The sequence below is a fragment of the Callospermophilus lateralis genome, chromosome 10 (assembly GCF_048772815.1).
Source record: "Callospermophilus lateralis isolate mCalLat2 chromosome 10, mCalLat2.hap1, whole genome shotgun sequence".
In the NCBI taxonomy this organism is placed as follows: domain Eukaryota; kingdom Metazoa; phylum Chordata; class Mammalia; order Rodentia; family Sciuridae; genus Callospermophilus; species Callospermophilus lateralis.
The window spans coordinates 11,199,279-11,217,584 of NC_135314.1; the positions used below are offsets into that span (position 1 = coordinate 11,199,279).

The 18,306-nt window shown below is 36.6% G+C and overlaps 2 protein-coding genes across 5 annotated transcripts in view; both read left to right on the forward strand.

Annotated features, from left to right (window-relative positions):
- Positions 1 to 1,937, forward strand: part of Paxbp1 (PAX3 and PAX7 binding protein 1) — a 33,588-nt gene extending 31,651 nt beyond the window's left edge. The window contains exon 18 of the mRNA XM_076867406.2: positions 1,692 to 1,937. Coding sequence (XP_076723521.1) covers positions 1,692 to 1,809 — 118 coding nt within the window. The 3' untranslated portion in view covers positions 1,810 to 1,937. The remainder of the gene's footprint in view (positions 1 to 1,691) is intronic.
- A 4,061-nt stretch (positions 1,938 to 5,998) lies between these two features.
- Synj1 (synaptojanin 1) overlaps positions 5,999 to 18,306 on the forward strand; it is an 81,949-nt gene continuing 69,641 nt past the window's right edge. For 3 of the 4 annotated variants that reach the window (XM_076866949.2, XM_076866950.2, XM_076866951.2), the window contains exons 1-2: positions 5,999 to 6,123; positions 6,969 to 7,114. In XM_076866949.2, the coding sequence (XP_076723064.2) occupies positions 6,991 to 7,114 (124 nt within the window). In that variant the 5' untranslated portion in view covers positions 5,999 to 6,123; positions 6,969 to 6,990. The remainder of the gene's footprint in view (positions 6,124 to 6,968; positions 7,115 to 18,306) is intronic. The other variant, XM_076866948.2, reaches the window with a different exon arrangement.

Consider the following 18,306-nt stretch of genomic DNA (forward strand, 5'->3'; position numbering starts at 1 on the left):
AGACGCAGAGTCTCTGGTTGTATTCCTAAGTCCTTGAACCATATTGAGTTCAGTTTTGCACATGGTGAGAGATCAACATCCATAAATCAAAGGCATTTCTGTATATCAGTGACAAATCCTCAAAAAGGGAAATGAGGAAAACTACCCCATTTTCAATAGCCTCAAAAAAAAAAAAAAAAAAAACCTTGGGAATCAACGAAAAAGGTAAAAGATGTATGTAATGAAAATTACAGAACCCTAAAGAAAGAAATCAAAGAAGTCCTTAGAAGATGGAAAGATCTATCTACTTGTCTTGGATAGGCAGAATTAATATTATTAAAATGACCATACTTTCAAAAGCTCTATACAGATTTAATGCAATTCCAATCAAAATTCCAATGACATTCCTTTCCTCATAGAAATAGAAAAAGCAACCACGAAAGTCATCTGTAAGAGACCCAGAATAGCTAAAAGCAATCCTTAGCAGGAAGAGTGAAGCAAGTGGCATCACTATACCAGGCCTTAAACTATACTACAGAGCAATAGTAACAAAAACAGCATGGTATTGGCACCAAACAGACTGGTAGACCAATGGTACAGAATAGAGAACACAGAGACTAACCCACAAAACTACAATTATATTAGACAAAGGTGCCAAGAACGTGCATTGGAGAAAAGATAGCCTCTTCAACAAATGGTGCTGGGAAAACTAGAAATCCATATGCAACGTAATATTTGCTTTCCTATAGAAAAGTACTTCAGCTATTTAAGCATTTGTCCTTTGCATTGCACATAAAGTAGATTCCACCTAGTTTGCAAAGTTTTACAAATTATAATCCTTCCCCTAAAAGGGCCTTATTATTGCAGTGTTGTAGAGGAGATGAGTCAATAATGTCATAATTTATGCTTTCTCATGAGTGGTTCAAACTCAGTGTTGAAATAGTCATTCTTTAAGTGTGCTTCCTGGCCATCAGCATTACCTGGGAGAGTGTTAGAAATTTGGATTCTCAGGTTCAAACACATATTGAGTCAGATCTCTGGAGTGGGGTGGAGTCAGAATTCTGGACTGGGGCTGGGTAATGTTTTAACAACGCTCTAGATAATTCTGATGTGGCTAAAATGGGATGATTACTTAATAATAAGGTAGTTAGTGCACTAAGGAAAGCCAGACTGTTTTGTGTAGTGAATTCAGAGGAGTGGAATTCAGGCAGGATCTTGATGAATTGATAAGAGAAGTAAAATTTTGTGTTTTAGGATTTCTCCAAAGAGTTGGCACTGTGGTTTAGGAAGTAATGGGAGATAGGGCTCTGAAGAATTTTGGGAACAGATTGCTTTTTTATTTTGTATGATCATTCAAATTATCCCTCTCAGTTAACTGTCCTTTAAAAATGATATGTGAGTGTGAATTGTGTAATTATGCATATATAAGTGTGTGTGTTTATACTACCATGGATTGATTAAAACCATTCATCTGAGTGAAATTAGTTTTTTTTTTTAAACTGTGGGCTAGTCATATAAACATGCAAGTTTAATTTTATATAAATACATGTCAAGATTTTATGTATGATGTAATTTTCATTTCTGTTTCCCATATGTAAAAATGCATGTTTGGACAAATTGATTGCAAAATCTGTATAACATCAAGAACAAATTTTCTTTAAATGTGGTAATGAAATGCTCCTGCTACATTTTCTTTTTCTTTTTTTTTTTAGGGAAAACATAAAACAAATAGTAAAACTTCTTGCAAGTATTCGAGCTTTGGATCATGCTATGTCTGTTGCAAGTGACCACAATGTGAAAGAATTTAAGTCTTTGATTGAAGGAAAATAGACGTGTGAGACTGAAAAGCTTATTTGCTTTAATACCATTCCCAATGTATAAATTTTGTATATATGTAAAGTTTCTTACACTGTAAAATACTGATTTTCATTTTAATACAAAAAAACCATTATATTCAATACTGTGTCCTTAAATGCAATTTCTTCAGAATGAAAGGAATTCAGATTATTTCTAGGAGTCTGTGTTTTCCTTACTGCCTGTCATACTTTGTTTACAGAAGTATTTTGTATGATCATTCAAATTAACCCTCTCAGTTAATTGTCCTCTATAAACAATGTGTGCAGTGTAAATTGTGTAATTATGCATATGTGTACATAGATATATATATATATATATATATTTATATCACCATGGACTTTCACACTGGAAATTTGTGGTGTTTTTCTACAGAGAAAGCCTTTTAACAGCAGAAAATTATCCAGTAGCAAATTGTCTTAGGAAAATTACTACACTGTTGTAACAAAAGGGCTGGCAAGTGACTAAATAAATGTTCATCCCTTTTTGGTTAGCGTCGCTCTCACTGTAGCTGTGCTGCCTTAAAATTGAGAGTTGAGTTATGGACTCAGTCATTGAGTGGATGTTGACCTTGTTCTTTGAATCAGCATTACAGGCAAATGTGGGTTTCATGTGAACTCTAATATATGCAATATAGTTTCAAATGGAACGTGAAAGTATAATTTTTGAAAATAATAAACCCACAACCTAACTGCATGGTTTAGGCTGTCTGTCCTGTCTCATTCATAATTTTACTCCCTGCCCAGCTTACAGATACATGCATCTGAATTGAATTTTAGTAGTCTTATTATATTTAAAATCCCACATATGTGAGTTATATATGCAATAAAGAATACGCCTTGCTGATTAGCCACACCCAGGCAATTTAATATCCATGGTCTTCTATAATGTTTGTACCACATTGTAAATACTCAAGAGAACTTGTTTTAAAGTTTATGCTTTCAGATTCTGTGGTTTTCAAAAGGAACTTTTTGGAAATTAAGGACTATTGTTTGATAATTATATATGTAATTACGCTTTAGCCAAGCATTAAATTAATTTTTAAATATACCCTTTGTTGTATTTTGTTGGTGACTAATTTTAGAGCATTTCAAAATGAGTCTAGTATAGTGAGAATTAACAGTTCCATATGTATCCTTGATCAAGGCAAGTAGTGTTTAGAATAGTGTCATGCAGCATGCTTGCTCTGTCAGTTGTATCTTTATTGTGGGAACATTGCTTATCTCCCTACACATTCATGCTGGGTGAATTTTTGTTATACTTTACTGGCCTCCTAAGTCAGACAGAACACATTCCCAACTTCACTGAATAAAACATACATATAAATTTTGGGCCTTATACTTCAAACTGTGTTTCTAAACTCCTTAGGCTTACTACTCTTCCTTATGTTTTTAAGAATTCTTAGAGTGAATTCAGACATTTTGTCCTGTGAAATCCAGGCAACTTGGGTTTCAGAAATGGGTGTGAACTAGGACTTTGTAAGGTAAATTTAATGTAGAACTGGCATGAGACAAATGTTTTCATATCTCAACCAGAAGATTTTCATTTGAAGAAAATTCATTTGTTAAGGTAATAAATAAGTTCTTTAAACTGGGTGAGCAGTTTAAAGAACAAAAATTTATTCTCTTAGAGTTCTGGAGGTCAGAAGTTAGAAATCAAGTGTAAATAAGGCCATTCTCCCCCCAAAGGCTCTAGGATTAAATCCTTTCCTTTAGAGCTTCTGGTGGCTGTTGATATTCTTTGGCTTGCAGTCATATTGCTCCTATCACTGTATCTGCCTTCTGAGTATGTGTATAATTCCCCTCTGCCTCACTTTTATAAGAAGACTTGTGATTACATTTAGGATTTACCTGGATAATCCAAAATAATCTCCAAAATCTTTACTTCAATATCAGCTGCTAAGATTTTTTTCCCCACCTGAATAACTACTCATTTAAGGTTTGAAGGATTAGGATTTGGGGGTGATGCTAATTTTTAGGTTATCACTGGCTTCATTGCTCACTTAAAAAAATATTTTAGTTATAGTTCGGTGCACTATAGTTCGGTGGAATCTAGTGCCTCACACATTCTAAGGGAGTGCTTTATCGCTGAGCCCCAACCCCAGCACCTCATTGCTCACTTTCAAGGATCAAGAGGATGTTGGCCTGTCTTGAAAGCCCCTAGGATCTCACTGTTAAATCTATATGCCACCTAACTTGTATTTTAAGTTAGCTCACTCTAAAGACACATTAAGTTTGGTGGAAATCTGGGCAGCTATTTTCAAATACTGTAAAAGGTATAGATAAGAGAAGAAATAACACATTTTAAAAGTGACTAGCAAAATTGCCTTTGTTTTTCAAATCCTGTGCTTTTTCCAACTAAAATGATATATTTTGGAAGGATTTGAAAAAGCTGTAACCTAAGAGTCCTGCTACCCTCTCGTGCCCAAGAATCCCAACTTGAATATGAGAGGTTTCAGGTATAGATTCCCAGAGACATGACGTGGTGCAAAAATCATGGGCTTTGGGGTTAAGTTTGGTTTACAGTCCCACTTTTAAAATGTTGATTTCTGTTGTCATAAAAATAAAACCTCCAAGCAAAGAAGTTGAAAATATGGCTACTGAAGCCATTAATTTTTGGGGGGGTGGTGGCAGCTGGTGCATACCAGGGATATGGAGGTATTTATACTTGAAAAGAAAAAATTCCAAACACAACCACTTCCACCTGGTTTTCTTTGTTAAGTGCCATCCCTAACTGAAATGGACTCTTCCAGAAAGGGAAATGAGTGACCACTGACAAGTAGATTATTTTCATATTAGTTTAATTTTAAGGCTGCTATGGGTAAACCACTAGAAAGAGCAAAGCTTTTTTTTCCCCCCCTAAGAAGATAGTGCTAAATGAGAGAAATTTCTAGTTCTCAGAACTAATTCAAGTGTCTGCATTTTTCCTTGACTTAAAAATGGCTTTTCTAATGAATTTTAGCTTTTTTTTAGCATTCTGAAACCAGGGTGCGTCCAGCTTCTCTAAAATAGAGAGAAATGTCAAATCAAGTCACATGACAGGGCCTGGAGGAGGAAATGATTTTGCACAATATCAAGTTTAAATTCTGCTTTTGCTGGCAAATGCAAGAAGGGGAAGAGGTAAAGGAAAAAGCAAAGGCAAGTGAAAACCGTTTCTCAGAGTGCTGGGTTCTTGAGGTTTTCAAATCCTTTGTGCTTTGTTGGCTTCAACTTCATTCTCATATTTAAATTTGTTAAGTGTTAACTGAATAGGTCTTGGGACACAGACATTAACCAGACATGATTTGTTGAAAAAATGAGATTTAAAGGAGCTGATTACGTTAGTTACTAAGTTCCACTACTGGCAAAACCTATTCGTCATTCAGGGACAGCCATATTTTAACTCTGCCTTGAGCTCCCGGAGGGTGACTCTCCAGTTTCCATCTTACGTACAGTAGAGCACTCTTCCCTATAGTGCTCCCGAGAGCTGCAGAACACACACACACACACACACACACACACACACACAAAGGTAGCGAACGGAACAGTTTTAAAGCCGGCCTTATTTCTTACTGCTGCCTATCCAGGCACTTAGAATTAAAAACTCGGAGCAGCTTGCTATGAGACACCATGGACAGCTCTTAAGGCGCCACCTGGTTGGCGCCGCGTGCTGATAGTTCCTCCCGCTTCCCCCCGTGGGTCTAGCCGGGGGAGTCAGCAAGGGGTGGTCCTGACGCCCAGTTTGGGCACGTATTAACACCCAGCCCCCAAAACTCTTCCCAGGAGTCTCTCCCTGGCGCGCACTGGGAGGGCTGGGGAGCTCTGGAAAGCACTCGCCAGGGGGCTGGGGAGGTCGGATCCTCCCTCTCCCAGCATCCCCGGCGGTGGGACCTGCAGCAACAGCCTAGGAGACACGTCGCCCGATCGAAGGTCGCTGCAGGTAGCGGCAGCGGCCAGCTGGTGCCAGGGCCCGGGAGGGCACGGGGTGGGCGGTGCTCATCTTATGTCCCGCCCCTTCCCGCAAGGGGTGGGTCTTCCGCCCGGGCTGAGGCGCAATGCGGAAGAGATGGATCTGCTGGAGCGGAAGTGACGCTTCCGGCGGCTGTGGCGGCGGCGGCTGCGGGAGGAGGAGGAGGAGGAGCCGAAGGAAGAGGTGAGCTCCCGGCGGGAGGGCGGGGAGCGGCCGCGGCCAGACCCACCGGCAGCGGGGTTGGCGGGCGGACGCTTCCAGAGGCGGTCTCCGTCGCCGCAGCCTTCGCCAGAGCGGTGAGGGTGGCCCTGGCAGCCGGGACGCGGGAGGGCGGGCGAGAAGGTGAGGAGTCACTGCGGGTTGTGCCGGGCGCCGTGTCGGGCTGGGGGCTTTGGTGACAGCCGCTGTCAACCTGCCTACAGGAAAGGAACTGAATCCGTCTGAGCGCCGGGACACTTCTTCTGGCACATAATGGAGGCGCTGGGCTCCGGGCGCCTCGGTTCCCCTGGGAGGGAGTCGCTTTCTCGGGCGGTAGACTGCCAGTCGGGTCCCTGCTCCGAGTTGAGACTCTACACGAGTGGCCTTTCTTATGGACCGGCCCCACTTGCGGTCCCCGCAGCCGGCGGCGGCGGTAACCTGTGTCGCTCCCCCTGCCCTTCGCCGCCGCCCGGGAAGAGCCCGCGGTGGCCGATAATCCTTTTCCTCCTTTGGCCCCCTAAGGAGCTTTGAAGCAGCCTTCTCACCTTCCCTCCCACATTCTAGCCTCCCCGTCCCCCAGGAGCGGCGTGAAGTTTCCTGGTCGATTCCCTTCCAACCCAGTGACAAATCTTGAAGCAGGAAGCTGGTAACCCCCAACAAAAATACGCTCAAAAATTTTCCCTTGATAAACATAAATTAAAAGGGAATTCATCTCAGCCAGACTTACATGGACTTAACAGTGCTAAAAGCCTATCCCTGTCTTGAAGAGAGAATTTGTAGTGTATTCTTTCGCTTTTTGGCAAAATTTAGTGACGACTTAGGTTTTGGATTGAGCATTCAAACCGAGCTCTCTCTCTCTCTCTCTCTCTTTTGCCCCCCTCCCCCCGCAATAAAAAAACCTGGCAGGGAGGGACTTCTGGATGCCGTGCAGTCCTTGCAGCAGAAGGAACCCTCAGCATCATTTGCTTTGCTTTGCTTGGTTTTCATAGGACTGTTTCTGAAGAAAGGAGAATGGCGTTCAGCAAAGGATTTCGAATTTATCACAAATTGGATCCCCCACCTTTCAGTCTCATAGTGGAAACTAGGCATAAGGAAGAATGTCTCATGTTCGAGTCTGGGGCTGTGGCCGTGCTCTGTAAGTCCTCTGTTACAGACAAACTGGGCATGGTCTCTGTTTTGATTTGAAATTCTCAGATTCAACAATTAAAAAAAAAAAGACATAACAGCATTTCTCACTATATTACATCTAACAGTTTATGCTTTTATTTCCTTTTAATATTTAATATTTCCTTTTATTTTCCTGTAAAGTTTTTGTTAGTAGGTTTTTCTTGGGAGGATGGTGGGAGGTTATAGGTTTTGGTTACAGAATTTGGGGGTTATTTTGCTGCTTCTAAAAGTATATTTTTTTTCAACAGAAATGTCATTTGCAATTTATGTCATGTTAACCCTTAAAATGGTTTGCTTGACATTTTTTACTGTAATGAACATGCTTTCTTGTATGTCAGTTATAACAGTAGATATTATTTGATATTGTTGGGTATTATGTTGAACATACATACATGTATATGTATATGTGTATGAAAATTTTTTATTTATATATATATTTGTGTGTGTGTGTGTGTGTGTGTGTGTGTTGCTGGAATTCCAACCCAGGGTCTCATGAATGCTAGGAAAGCACTTTATCCCTGAACTACATTCCCAGCATTTATCTATTTGTTAATTCTGTTTATCTTCATTAGATTTAGGCTATATGAGAAACTGTCTCAGGGCAAAAAAACTTTGAATATTGCTTTTCTCTGTAAAGCTAGCATAAATGAATGTATAATCTCTGGGGTATGTTATTCTTCCTATTATAAACTTCACAGTAATAATTAAAATATATTTTTTTAAATTTAATTTTTGACTAATACATAAAAACATAAAAATTGTATGTATTTATGGGGTATCATGTAATGTTTTGATACATGTATTACATGGATGTTTAAATCAGTTTAAGCATATCTGTCTCTTAAAACATCACTTTTTTATGGTGAAAACATTCAAAATTCTTTCTTCTAGCTTTCTGGAATGTGCAAAACATTATTACCGATAGGCACCCTACTGTGCAATAGTAAAATATTTATTTTTTGTGGGAGGGGTACTAGGGATTAAACCCAAGGATGCTTTACCACTGAGCTCTATTCCCAGCTATTTTATTTTATTTTTTAAATTTTGAATCAGGATCTCACTAAATTGCCAAGGCTGGCCTTGAACTTGGGATCCTCCTGCCTTAGCTTTCTGAGTAGCTGGGATTACAAGCATGTGTCACCATGCTTGGCTTAAAATATCAGTAATTAAGAGCTAAAAAACCTTATTTTTAATAAATAATTTTACTTATGAAATTAATCTTGCCTTCAGCTTGGATTTACACCAAAGTGTGTGTTGTGTAGGGAACTGTGCTTGGAAGATCTTGATGTGTTCTCATTATTTTCAACAGCCCCAGGCCCCTGAACTTCCTGTATATTAATCTGCCAGAATAATCTTCTAAAATCATTTTGGTATTCAACCAAAGTGTAATTCTGTTTTTCATTAAGATTAAGTTTGGACTCCTCTGTAATTTGGACCCTCTCTTGCTGTCCTGTGTAGGACTCCTTTATGGACATGAGCTTTTTTTGTTTCTTCAATGCTGTTTTCCCCAAAGTATTGTGAATTCTCCAGCCTTCACCGTGTTGTTCCTTTGTTACACCTTCTTCCTCCAAGACCACTAGCTTTCTCTGTCATTTTGGACTGGCCCTGCCAGTTGTACTCAAGTCTTCCTTTCTGAGAATCTACCCCACCCATTCATTACAGCTCACTTTTGTTGCTACATCCTCTTTATTTCTGTAGAACTTCATCTATATTAGAAGATGAACACTTTTTATGTTGAATTTTGTTATTCTCTAAATGCTTATAGGTGTTTTTATTCTACATAAATGATGCCAGTACCAAGGTGCATGCCTGTAATCCCAGCAGCTGGAGAGGCTGAGCAGGAGGATGGAGAGAGTTTTCCAAGCCAGCCTCAGCAATTTAGTGAGGCACTAAGCAACTCAGTGAGACCCTGTCTCTAAATTAAATACAAAAAAGTGAAGGGGATGTGATTCAGTTATTAAGTGCCTCTGAGTTCAATCCCTGGAACCAAAAAAAAGATAAATGGTAAAAGTGCTCCTAGTAATACTTGGTTTTTATGTACCAAGAGTTTATAATTTCAACAGTGTCTTGTTGCCTTAGGTTTAAAGAGTAAAGTTTTAAAATTCTGACATTTTAGTCAACACACAGTGTTAATTGGCAATCACTTAATTTTCTTGGCTTATGCTAGAACTGCCATGAGATTCCAAACACGAAACCTTATTTTTCAAATTATTAGCACATATGAATAATTAGTTTGCAAGCAAAAATATGATGAGAATAGTTCTGGATCCCTAGGGACCAAATTCCACTCACCCAGCCTTAGGACTCTTAAGAGTCCTATTGATAGTATTCCAAGCTTAAATTAGTCATGATTCTATGACTTGATCAGTGAGCCAATGGTTTTCAACCCTGGCTGCACATTAAAATCACCGAGGGAATATTTACAAATACTGGTGCCTGGGCTCCAGCCTCAATTAATGCTGATATTAGCATTGTTGGATGACAATTTCTGAGCAGAATTTATATAGGCCTTGCTCTTATAGATTAGGGGATTCTTATTTTTGGCTTATAGGGTTATCTAAAATAACCATGTTTCCAGGATCTTGGTGCCATTACCATCTATGATGAGGTTAATAAATAGTTTTCTTGAAACCTTCAGGCTGAACCAACTGCTGATATTATCATAACACTCTTAGTATATTGTTTCATATCACATGGAATTGTGTTCAGGTTTCAAATTCTGGATGCTGGGCTCCTTTGCGAAGGCCTGTGTCTTAGTAATGGTTATGTCTCAATGCTTAGTACAATGTTTACTCATATTTGAAGAATAAATAGTTATTAAATGAATGATATTAGGGAGAAGACTAACTTAAACTATATTACAAAGTTGAAAAACACAGTTATTATATGTTGGAAAATATATTTTTTTCTTTCAGTTTTTTTTCTTTTGTACTATTTGGTGATTGAACCTCAAGACTCACACATTTTAGTTGAGGACTCTACCACTGAGCTATTTCCCTGGCCCAATTTAATTATATTTTAATTGACACATAATAATTATAACAATTTATGGGATACAATGTGGTGTTTTTATACATGTATACCTTATATTATGATCCAGTCAGGGTAATTAACATATCCAGAGCCTTAAACCTTTATTATTTCTTTGTGGGGAGACATTAAAAATTCCCTCTTTAGCCATTTTGAAATATACATTATCATCACTATAGTTATTTACTGTGCAATAGAGTACCACGATTTATTCCTCCTATCTGACCTTAATTTTGAACCCCTTAACCAATCTCTTTTAAACCCCACATCATCCCCACCACTTTATCCAGCCTTTGGCAACTGTTATTCTACTCTCTACTTCTATGGGATTGACCTTTTTTTGTTTGTTTGTTTGTTTGTTTTGTTTTTTGTAGTGCTAGGAATTGAACCCAAGAGGTCTCATACATGCTAGGCAAGTGCTCTACCACCTGAGCTATATCCATAGCCTGACAGTGACTTTTGTAGATTCCACTTGAGATCATGCAGTATGTGTCTTTCTGGGCCTTGCATATTTCACTTAACATAATACCCTCCTGGTCCATACATGTTGCAAATAACAAGATTTCATCTTTTATGACTAAATAGTATTCCTTTTTGTATATATGCCACAAAATACAGGATCTTTTCTTAAAAATTTTGTTTGTGGTGGTGCATGCCTATAGTTGGTTACTTGAGAGACTGAGGTGAGAGGATCACTTGAGCCCAGGATTTTGAGATTAGTCTGGCAAACAGATCCTATCTCAGAAAAGAAAAAAAAAAAATGAAAAAAAGAATTTCTATTAATTGAACTACTGTAAAAGATATATCTTATTCAGATTTGTTACTCAAAAATACTATTGGAACAATTACTAACCATATTATTAAGTTTTTTTTTAAATTGCCAATTAGGAATCTATGATGAATGTTGTTTATACTATAATTACTGTTAACAATTTGTTTAAAATTACTTTTCTTTAAATGGAAAATAATATTTTTTAATTTACTCTGTTGCAGTTATTAAAAATAACTTTTGAAATATTCTTAAAGTTAGATAACAATTACTGTTTTTAAAAATAACTTTATTTTATTTATTTATTTTTATGTGGTACTGAGCATCAAACCCAGTGCCTCACACATGTAACTCAGTAACCACTGAGTTACAACCCCAGCCCATAATTAATGTTTTTTAGTGGTATATCCATTTTTGAAAATTATTAATTCTGAAAGTGTTCAGTTAAACTGAAATCTGAAGTCTGTGGAGCAGTGGTTCAGTTTAGCAGGTGGACTCAATGACAGGTATACCTCATTGGACCAACATAGATAGCAAATGTGATGATTACAAGTTGTAACATTACATATTTTTTTCCTAGAAACAGATTTATGAAGAGGTAAAAGAAGACTTGTTTCAGATTTGTATGGGTCAGTATACCTAGACTTCTACAGTTTCACACACAAAAAAAGACTTTCACAAGAAAAGGCAAGCTGTCAATCATACATGAATTAAATGTACAAACAGTGTCATTGTTTTGCAGTCCATCTCATGCTCAGTAAATACATAATCCCCTTAATAATTGTATCCTAAATAGAAGATGAAGAAAAGAGAAAGTCAACAGATGAAAATTGAAGGATGATTCTAAAAACAGGAGTTATGCCAGGCACAGTGGTGCATATCTGTAATCCCAGCTATTTGGGAAGGTGAGACAGGAGAGTTGTAAGTTCAAGGTCAGCCTGGGCAATTTAGCTAGGCCCTGTCTCAAAATAAAAAATAAAAAGTTTGGGGAGGTAGCTCAGTGGTAGAATGCCCCTGGGTTCAGTTCCCACTACCTCCACCCACACATAAAAATAAGTAAAAACATGAATTATAGTTTACTTTAAAAGATGGGGCTGGGAACTGTGGTTGTGGCTCACTGGTAGTGCTTGCCTAGCATGTGCAAGTCCTATATTTAATTCCTAACATTACAAGAAACACAACAAAATAAAAGATAGGAATATAAGGTGGTAATGTAAATTGAAAACTCTTAAAGCTTTTGTTCTTTTCCATATCACATGCTAGTATGGTGGTAAAGATGAATTGCATTTTATCTTTATTGTGTTAAGATTATTTTCATTTTTTCTAGCTCGAATAATTCAAGCCACACACTTAATAGACAGCAAGACCACATCACTTAACTCTTGACTTGGCTTTACTCCAGGTTGTCCATCTGAGTTTCTTTGTCAACCTCATTTTTTTTCAAATTTTGGAAACATGAATCATAAAACTAATAGAACTTTATTCTGGAGATCCTCAGAATGTGAAATGTCCTGATTTTTTATAGAATTGTACAGTGTAAAGGAATCATAATAATGAAAAATAGTTGCTATCTACAGTAAGTAAATATTATCACAATATTAAACCAGTGTATTGTTTCATGGTGCCCTAAGAGTCTCATTAAGTTTTCACAACACCTTTAGGCCACAAGCAATATTTAATAGTTCTTTTTATTAAATAGTTAGGGCCAAACAATAAATATTTAAGTCCCAGTTTTAGTAGCTGTTCAAATAAATAATGCAAATAAATTTAGAATAATTATTTCCTTAATAAAAAACCACAATTATTTACTAATGGATTGTGGGTGCCTGTTGAGTATTACGTAGCTTTTTAAACCTTGCAATCAGGGGGAACATGCCACCCTCCTTTCCTTTTCCACATTGATTTTTGAGTGGTATTTGCTCTTTATCACCACAATCACCAAATAACTTCATAAAGATAGGTCATCAAAAAAATGTGCTGCAGTGTAATATTAAACTCTGAAACATCTCAAGCTGATAGTTGGTGTCTAAGACATGTTGAGATGCTTTCCTTCGTTTTAAAATATCTTGCAGTTCCCCTGAGAGTCTGCTGCAGTGCCTGGGGACATCTTGGCATACAGTTTAAAAGATCTGGCATTTGACCTGTTACACTCAATTCTGTGGATTATGCTTTAACCCATGTTTTAAGAGGTGGAAAATGAGTCCTGGAAAGATTAAGTAATTACTTCAGTGACATGGTCCTTCCATTTGATTTTTCCATTTTTCCACTGTAATTATTGTTTGTGGTTTTATGAGGATGGTGGCTGTTTTTGTAGGTGGGCAAGAGGAGCAAAAAAGGAAAGAAAGTCAATAGAGGAATTTAAAGTTTAAAAGTTTAAAATAGTAGCATTTTTTTTTAGTGAGGGAATTATTAAACATGTGTTTTTGCCTATAAACTTTAATATGTTAATATATTAGAGGGGAAATATGGTTTGATCTAAAGTAAGGTCATAAAAACATGAAATTTCTTTGCTGGGCCAAGTTAAATATCCGGTTCTAGAATTTTGGATGTCAAATGAAGTAGGTGGCAACGACAAGCAATGTGCATGGATTTTGTTTTGTTTTAATTGCTAAGTGCTGTCAGCATAATTGTCCTTTAGATAAGCTGCAGTATTCTGTCTCTTTTTAAGAAAAATTTGCAAGTTAGGGAAGAAGTGACTTTTTATAGTTGACTTTTTAGGACAAAAATGATGGAATTTAGACTTTTTATGGATCACTACATTAGGGTTACAGAATTTCAATTTATTTTTAGGAATAGTATTTTTAAATACTTTTTAGTTGTTGGTGGACCTTTATTTTATTTATTTGTATGTGGTGCTGAGAATTGAACCCAGTGCCTCACGAATGCCAGGCAAGTGCCTTATCACTGAGCCACAACCCCAGCCCTTTAGGAATAATTTTTGAAATGTACATATTTAATAAAATGTAAAAAGCAAGGCAGGCACGATTGTGCACTCCTATAATCCCAGCATTTTGGGAGGTTGAAGCAGGAAGATTACAAGTTCAAAGCCAACCTCAGTAACGTAGCAAGACCTTTAAGCAACCCAGTAAGCCGTGTCTCAAAATAAAAAATAAAAAGGGCAGAGGATGTGAGTTAAGCAGTGGTTAAGCATCTTTGAGTTCATTCCTGAGTACAAAAAAAAAAAAAAAAAAAAAAAAATTCAAACCAGCTCTTCTAACCTGGGCCAGTGGCAGGATTAGCCCACTAATGTTGGGTAAAACCAGTAGTTTCTAAGTACTTATAGTTCTTTATCATTTAACTTGCTACAAGGGAAAATAAAAGAAAGGTAGAATTTGTCTGTAACTGAACCTCATCAGGTGATTTTTTTCTTACATGATTTCAGTATATCAGATGTTATAACTTGTTCCATAAAATATAATTAGCCCAGAACTATAATAGGAGTTTGGCTTCTGACCACGATGAGGTAACAGACATTGAATTCTCTTTCCACCTTAAATTACAACAGCAAAATGAGAAGAGTATAGGACATGTTTTTCAAACATTGATCAATAGCAGCAGAAGATGCTGACCCCCAGCAGAAGGAAAACAAATGCGATGGGGACTTGCACTTACTTAGTGCCTGAGAACTTCCAGGCCACAGCAGCAAGGGAGGTACTCAGACAAATCTGGCAGGCTTTCTGAGTTGAGGGGACAGGGTAGGGAATGTGGGTGGCTCTTAGTGTCAGAAAGGAGATAGCTACACAGAGTTCCAGGGATCTGTGGAGGGCTCTCTTTGAGACTTTAGCTGAGTACTGACCAGTGCCAGTGTATGAAGACACTACCCAAGACAGAGAAAGAATCACCAAAAAGGAGCAGGCAGAAAAGTTTCTGAAGCTTACAGGACTGAGAATTCATTTTGAACAGCCAGAGTAGAGAAATCTTATAATACACAGGGAATTGGGCAGAATACTCAAAAGGATTTATTGCTTCAGTAATGGGGCAAAGTAGCCCTAGAATAACTTCTATTTTCATCCTGCCTGCAAAGCTTAAAAACAAGCCCCAAGAGGATCACACTGTTTCCCAATAAATTTCCAAATAACTATCTTAGAACAAAGTTTCATATATTTTATATATATACATATAAATATATAATATGTATATCATATATATAAATCATTCAACTTGGTCAAATTTAGGATATAGGAATTCAAGTATATATGTTATATATACAATATATATGAGATTATATATTTTTATATATCAACCCCATAAAATTTACAGTTAGAAATTAGCACATATGCAAAGAAACAGAAAATATACCTCATAATGAGAAGAAGAGTCAGTCTGTAGAAACAGATGCTAAAATTAATAAAGAACATAAAAACAACTATCATAAATATACTCCATATGTTCAAGAAGTAGAGGAAAGAATGAGCATAAGGAAAGATGTGAAAAATGTGACTCAGCTGGGCTTGGTGGGGCATGTCTGTAATCCCAGCTACTCAGGAGGCTGGGGCAGGAGGATTGCAAGTTTGAGGCCATCCTGGGCAACTTAGTGAGAACATGTCTCAAAATAAAAAGGATTGGAGATGTAGCTCAGTGGCAGAGTGCCTTGGATTCAATCCCCAGTCTCCCACCACCACCACATGCAAATAAAAATGTGATTCAAATCAGTTTTCTAGACATAAAAATAACAATATCTAAGGAAAAATACACTGAAAGGGATTAGTAGGTTTGACACTGCAGAGAAAATTACTTGAAGACATAGTAATAGAAACTATCCAAAATGAAATAGAGAAAAGATGAAAATAAATGCATCATTGAACTGTGACACAACCTCAAGTGTTCAACTATGTACATGTAATTGGAATGCCAGAAGGATGAGCTGAAAAGGAAAATGTCTGAAGAAATAATAGCTGGCAGTTTTCTAAATTTGGTGATAACTATTTACCACAATTTGTAATTTTGCATTTCTTGGTTATATAATGCCTGTCTTCCTAATATGATTTCTAAAAAAAGATATCGGGGTCCTCTGTTTTTATTCCTAGAATCTTGCCAGGATCCTGGTGTGTTGTAAGCATAGTAAATGATTATTGCATTAATGAATGAAAGGTTATTTTTTCTGAAATGTTGCCAAGATTGTATTATGCAATTTATATAGATCATTGATTTGAATGGCTTAAATGTCTTTCATCTAGAATTTTAATTAATTATAAAAGGAAAATCTTTTAAAATAAATTTTCTTTTTATGTATGATGAAATGGAAAGAGGCCTTACTGCCAGCTAGCTATATGATCTTGGATGAATCACCTAATCTCTGGCTTTTTCTTCTTAGAATGGGAAGCTTGAGCTATATGATATCTAGCATCCTCTGCACTGGAAGTTCTCTACCAAAGTGCTAACTTCATGCAAATAAGCTGACCACAAATTACTGTGCATGCAACCACAGGCAAATTGTGATTCTAGGAAGAACATCTAATTTACAATCTTGCCTTCATTTTCTTATTTGCTCTGGAATGCTTGAGCCATAGCAAAATGTTGACACTGGATAGGACCTTTACTGGATGGCTTTATTATTTAGTTTGAATTATTTAATTCATCATCAATTAAATTTACATTGAAATTTAGTCCTAAAAGTGCCTTTAGAAATAGGCAAATGATTATGCTTACATTTGAATTCTTTACTCTGATTTTAACACTTCATTGTTTGCCTTAAATTCTAATTTGAACGGGGAGGGTATAATCTAATAATGGTGAGCTATGACATAGTACTATACAAGTAAGCTACTACAGGACAAAAAAGAGTGGGTCTAATAATGTGATATGGAATTATTGATATATTAATGAATAATATAATAAAGAAATATTGATATGTTAAATTTTGATAGAGAATAATTGATATATTTATACTCAGAGTTTTCTGTAGTCTGTAAGTAAACCATCTCTGCAGTTCTATTTTATTTTCTTGTAGCTTAGGCCTATCTCAATCACTGATTTGTTCAGGTAAAATAATATGCATAGAGCCAAAATACAAGTGAGTAAAGTTATCTGAATTACGTTAATGGATATTACTACCATATAGTTTTAAATTTTCCTCTTCTGTGATGTGAAGATCAACAATAGCTTATTTTCTTTTTCTTTTTCTTTCTTCCTTTTTTTTTTTTGGTACATTGGATTGAATCCAGGGTGCTTAACCACTGAGCCACAGTCCCAGCCCTTTAATATTTTATTTGGAGTCAGGGTCTTGCTCAATTGCTCAGGGCCTTTCTAAGTTGCTGAGGCTGGCTTTGAACTTGCAGTACTCCTGACTCAACCTCCTCAGCTGCTGGGATTACAGACTTGCACCACCATGCCCTGCTAAGCTAATTTTCTAAAGATAATTTCAACAGGATAGAAGACTAAGGCTAAGTTATTTAGGATGCATGTGAAGAAAACATTTGTTTTAGTGTCTCCATTTTGGAATTGCCATAGGTATCCTTTCCAAACTCATTATATATTCATTATTTGATGCATATATGATAACTTGGGAAGATTAGTAACGATTGTAGGACTTACTGCTTTCTTTCAAATTTATAAAAGTCTAGATGTCGATTGAACTTTTGGCTAATACCCCTGGCTTGGGGTACATGGAGAAAAGTAACTTCTCTGGATTACGTAGAATTCCAGTAGTTTCTGGTTGTTTCATTGACAGGCCAGAAATATCTTGTATTCTCTCCTTTCTGAATTTATCTAGTATGCCAAGAGTATTATTAGAATAAATTTTAACCTTTTGATTTTGGGAAGTATTAAACATAAATCAAAGTAGAAAGAGTGGTATGAATGACTCCCAGGAGTGTATTACCCATCCTCACTAATTATGAATTCATGGACACTTTTATCTATATCTTTATCATCTATCTCCCCATCCCTCTTTATTTTGAAGCAAATCTAAGATATCACTAATATTTCACAATGCACTTCTAAAAGATGAGGGCTCTGTTTTTTTAACATAGCCACAAAGTTACTAACACTGAAAATTTAACAGTAGTTTTAAAAATCAGATATCCAGACAACATTCAAATCTTCCTGATGTCTCATAAATATTTTTGTTAATTGATGTTTATGTCATTTATTTTATATTTCTTAAGATTCTATTCTGTGGCCTTATTTCTGTTTATATGTTCACTAGTAATAGAATCAGAGGGTCTTCAGATGATCAGTGCCTACCATCTGAGGATGTATAGCTGTAATTGTAGATTTATAGATTTATATTTATGATGGCTCTGTGTTCTTAGGAAATACATATTTTTATTAACTTGAAAACTAAGAAAATATTTATGACATGAATGAAAGTTGGTGTTAAGTATAAAGTAGGAAGAAGAGTTTTTATTTTAAAATAAGCT